At 38.4% G+C, this 4553-nt stretch overlaps 1 protein-coding gene across 1 annotated transcript; it reads left to right on the forward strand.

The window, feature by feature from the left end:
• Window positions 1-1188: 1188 nt before the first annotated feature.
• Window positions 1189-3913, forward strand: LOC103957558 (L-ascorbate oxidase homolog). The gene is made up of 8 exons (XM_009369746.3): window positions 1189-1335; window positions 1434-1543; window positions 1633-1903; window positions 2112-2211; window positions 2298-2643; window positions 2845-3210; window positions 3309-3390; window positions 3489-3913. The coding sequence occupies exons 1-8, from the start codon at window positions 1189-1191 to the stop codon at window positions 3684-3686; spliced, it is 1620 nt and encodes a 539-aa protein (XP_009368021.2). The 3' UTR covers window positions 3687-3913.
• Window positions 3914-4553: the final 640 nt, after the last annotated feature.

Below are 4553 nucleotides of genomic sequence, written 5' to 3' on the forward strand. Positions count from 1 at the left end.
GCCACCGCGCACCACCGACGAATTCATGCGTCCAAAGTCCAAACCACCATCACCACCCTCACGTACACGACACATTTTCATCACTAGCAAAAAGTTTAAAAAATAACATTGCATTCATTCGTTGGTCAGTTTTTCACATAATTTAAGAAATTAAATATATATATATATATATATATATATATATGTTTAGTAATTTTCATTATGATTTCATTTTAGTTAATGTACTCATGAACTATTTGTAAATAGTCAACTCCCTCTGCAACCTTATGTTTTTAAAGTTTTCATGCATCATGTGTATATCTTATGAACCACTTAAGAGGCTACAATGACTTTTCGCTTTTATTAAAATCCACATATGCAAATCAATTATGTTTTCCTTCAAATTGCGCAGGTCTAATCTATAAACCTATTTATATTTGCAACTCATCCTGGTGTTAAAAAATGAAGTTTTCACCCTCTTTATTAGCTCCAACACTATTCACGTGACAAATATTGGCGAAATTTAGGATGCAATGTTGAGTAATCTAACGACGAGGTATGACGTAATTGGCTATTTGTAAAAATTTATTAAGATAACTAAAGTTTAGTGTAGAAAATAGCACTTACAAGTTTGGGAATAAATCGATGGAAACCTCCCAATTAATTATCTCTATCAAATGAATTGTAGCATAGAGGTATTACACTAAATACTTACTATACACATATAATGAATATACTTAATCATCGATTATGTGTGAGCTAAAGCCATGAGTTGTGAAATAGTAGCATACGCAGGTAGCTGACTGCTTGTGCATGAAGTGCGCCGCAAATGAACCTCGATTTTTCATCGGTCTTCGCGTAGATCCGCATATCCACGTTGGCATTGCCCCTCTAGGCTCTTCACGGCTGCTTCCTTCCCTTGCCACTTGCCAGTTATATATAATCCCTTCCATCTCTGAACTTGCACAGCTCAACCACAAAGCTACGTGTATTTACTACACTTGCACTTCATCATTTCAATCTTCCTCATCTCTCTTGGGGAAGGACTGACAATAATTCGAGTATGTATTTCATAATTTCTAGCTACGTACATACTCCATAAGTTTGAATGTGTAGTTTTTGCCAATATGTACTAATTAGTATCTTTTGCCTGAACTTGTTCTTTTGTGCAGAAATCTGAAATTTGGACTACATATAGGAGCTGACACAATGAGGCCAACCACTTTCGTGCCGTTTTTCGTCGGAATTTTTGTTTGCTTGAGTTCTTTCTGCATCATTGATGCAGAAGATCGATATTTGTATTATACATGGACTGTAACATATGGAACCATTTCTCCGTTGGGTGTTCCTCAAAAGGTTTGGCGTTTTGATCCTTCATGAAGATAATGTTGTTATATAATTCTGTATGTATGACTTCTGCTTAATTAATCTAGTAATTGTGGTTAATTATGCAGGGTATCCTTATTAATGGTCAATTTCCTGGACCAAATATTGAAGCTGTGACAAATGACAACATAATCGTGGACGTGATTAACATGTTGGATGAGCCTTTCCTCATTACATGGTGAGGATTTTTATTGGCAGTTGTAACGGTTGTAGATTTAAAATGCACGGCTCGTCATAGGACTTATTTCTTTTGCTGTGGGAAATCAGGAACGGAATCCAACAGCGAAAAACCACGTGGCAAGACGGAGTGCTTGGAACCCAATGCCCGATTCCTCCAAACACAAACTGGACATACAAGTTTCAAACGAAAGATCAGATTGGAACCTACTCCTACTTCCCTTCAACTAAACTGCACAGAGCTGCTGGAGGTTTTGGGGGTTTCAATGTTGCAAATAGGTCGGTCATTCCAGTGCCGTATCCTATTCCGGACGGAGAGTTTACCCTGCTTGTTGGTGACTGGTACAAGACTGGCCACAAGGCATGTAATTCATAAAGTAACAGATATTCTTCACTTCGTTTACTCTTTCTTAGGCGTCGATGCTAGCAGTAGGGAAATGTTCTTTTTTGGATATAGCATGACATGTTAGTGGTCCATATTTACAGGCTGGCAACATAAAGCTTCGGAGTGTAATTGTTGCCAACCATATAACAGAATAACTTTCTGATAAATGCTCTTATTTTTTCAGGAATTGCAGCAAATATTGGACTCTGGCAAAAATCTTCCACTTCCTGATGGTGTTCTTATCAACGGGCTTCCTGAAAATACAGTCTTTACTGGCGAAAAGGGTATGCATTAGCCCTTCTCAAAAGTGTTTGTATACCATATCTGTTTTTGAAGATTTTGTAATCAAAGTTCTGTTGGGTTATTTCAGGAAAGACCTACAAGTTCAAGGTTTCAAATGTGGGCATAGAAACTTCAATTAACTTCAGGATTCAGAACCATACAATGACACTTGTTGAAGTGGAAGGAGCTAATACCTTGCAAGAGGTGTATGAATCACTTGACATTCATCCAGGTCAATCCGTGGCTGTTTTGGTCACGCTATACGGTTCAGTCAAGGACTATTACATCGTTGCCTCTACCCGATTCATAAAGCCAGTCCTCACGACCACTGGATATCTCCGCTACGCTGGTTCTAACACCCCTGCTTCAAAACCATTGCCAATTGGTCCAACCTATCAGATTCACTGGTCTATGAAGCAAGCCAGGACAATCAGGTAGCAATCACTTACTAGGGAGTTTTCTATTTCCATTTTCGGAAGCATATATATAGTTGGCGAATAAAGTTTGTTCACCAAATGATGTGACAGTGTTTGAGTATCTAATTTGGCAATCAAATTTGGTGAGCCTAGCATTATTGTCTAATGATTTTTTAATTATATGTGGAATTAACTTTTTTTCCTTTCTTGTACTTGAAGATTGAATTTGACTGCAAATGCAGCCAGGCCTAACCCACAGGGCTCATTCCATTATGGAACTATTCCAGTTGTCAGGAGACTACTTTTGGCCAATACTGCTACTAAGATTGATGGAATGCTTCGATATGCCGTAAACAATGTCTCCAATGTTGATCCGGAGACCCCATTGCAGCTCGCTGATTGGCTTAACATCTCCGGCGTGTTTAACCTCAACACGATACAGGACACACCTACTCCAGGCCCTGCAGTATATGGCGCCTCTGTCATAGGAACTGCCCTTCATGATTTTGTGGAAATCGTCTTCCAGAACACCGAGCCGAAACTTCAATCTTGGCACCTGGATGGATACAGCGCCTATGTTGTTGGGTAAGGTCTATGACCAATTGTCATATGTATAACAAATTATTGCCTAGACATCATATTTTTGTAACAATTTGTCTAATAATATTTGTTGGTCTTCACAGATATGGCTCTGCTGCTAAATGGACACTAAATATGACGAGAGGTTACAATTTGGACGATGCTGTACCGAGACACACAGTTCAGGTAATTGACAGGAACTTAACCTCATCCAGTTTATGCGTACTTTCTGAGATTTTATCGTTCTATATTGATCAACGTTAATTGGTGTACACAACTTACAGGTATATCCACTTGGTTGGACTGCTGTGCTAGTCTCTTTGGACAACAAGGGAATGTGGAATTTAAGATCTGCAATCTGGTCTAAGAGGTACTTGGGGCAGCAATTATACATCAGAGTTTGGAACAATGAACGCAGCGTTTATACTGAGAACGATATGCCTTTGAACGCGTTGCTTTGTGGCAAGGCCAAGCAGCAGTGATAGCAAACTTATTTACCCTTTGATCATGTAACTCTCCGTATGTTCTTTCATTATTTTTATTTTTTAAATTTGGTAGTTCTTAAGTTTCAGTTACGAGGGTGACTTTCGAAAAAGAATGGGGAAACAGGCTTAGGATTGAGGGAAATAAGATGTTTCAAAGGGTCATTGTGTTAGATTTATTGCTATCACATCCTATATAGGATTCATTTCTCTTACATGTTCATTTTCTATTATGTTATGTGCTTCTATACTCCCCACTACAATGTTTACTTCTCTGTTTTCCTGCCCCTATAGAATAAGTCATCACAGTTAACCAAAAGATAGCATCGTAGCAATTTCTTCTAAAAAAAAGGAAAGGAAAATAATCCTTCTGTTTGGTTGCTCAGAAACATTAGGAAATGTTTACAGGCCTTTTTCATAGCACGGTCCAAATTGCATCGATTTAACCCTAGATTCATGGTTCAACAAAAAGAAAAAATTGATGGTTGATTTGGTTCGGTTTTAACAAAAACATAATGAAAACTGAACCGAACTGAACCAAACAAAAGGCACTGCTCAGTACAAAGCTGCTCCAGACTTACCGTCACAGGTGTTCAAATTCAAACTACCTTCGACTGACTAATAATACAAATATAAAATGATAACTGATCAAACTCTGTCAAAAACTTCTTATAACCAAGAACTGATCAAACCCTTCGACTGACTAATTTTCTTTGTTGGAGCCCCCGCTGACTAATTTTTCGGCGTGACTGTTTTCGTTTGTTTCAATTTGAACCCGCTATGAAAAACAATCTAAGCTCCAATTGCTCAACGCAAGTGAACCGACCTCGGTATTACTGGGGGGATTGAACGTTCCCTTTTTCTTCT

The sequence above is a fragment of a genome, unplaced genomic scaffold, assembly GCF_019419815.1.
Source record: "Pyrus x bretschneideri cultivar Hongxiangsu unplaced genomic scaffold, Pyrus_bretschneideri_v1 Contig8, whole genome shotgun sequence".
In the NCBI taxonomy this organism is placed as follows: domain Eukaryota; kingdom Viridiplantae; phylum Streptophyta; class Magnoliopsida; order Rosales; family Rosaceae; genus Pyrus; species Pyrus x bretschneideri.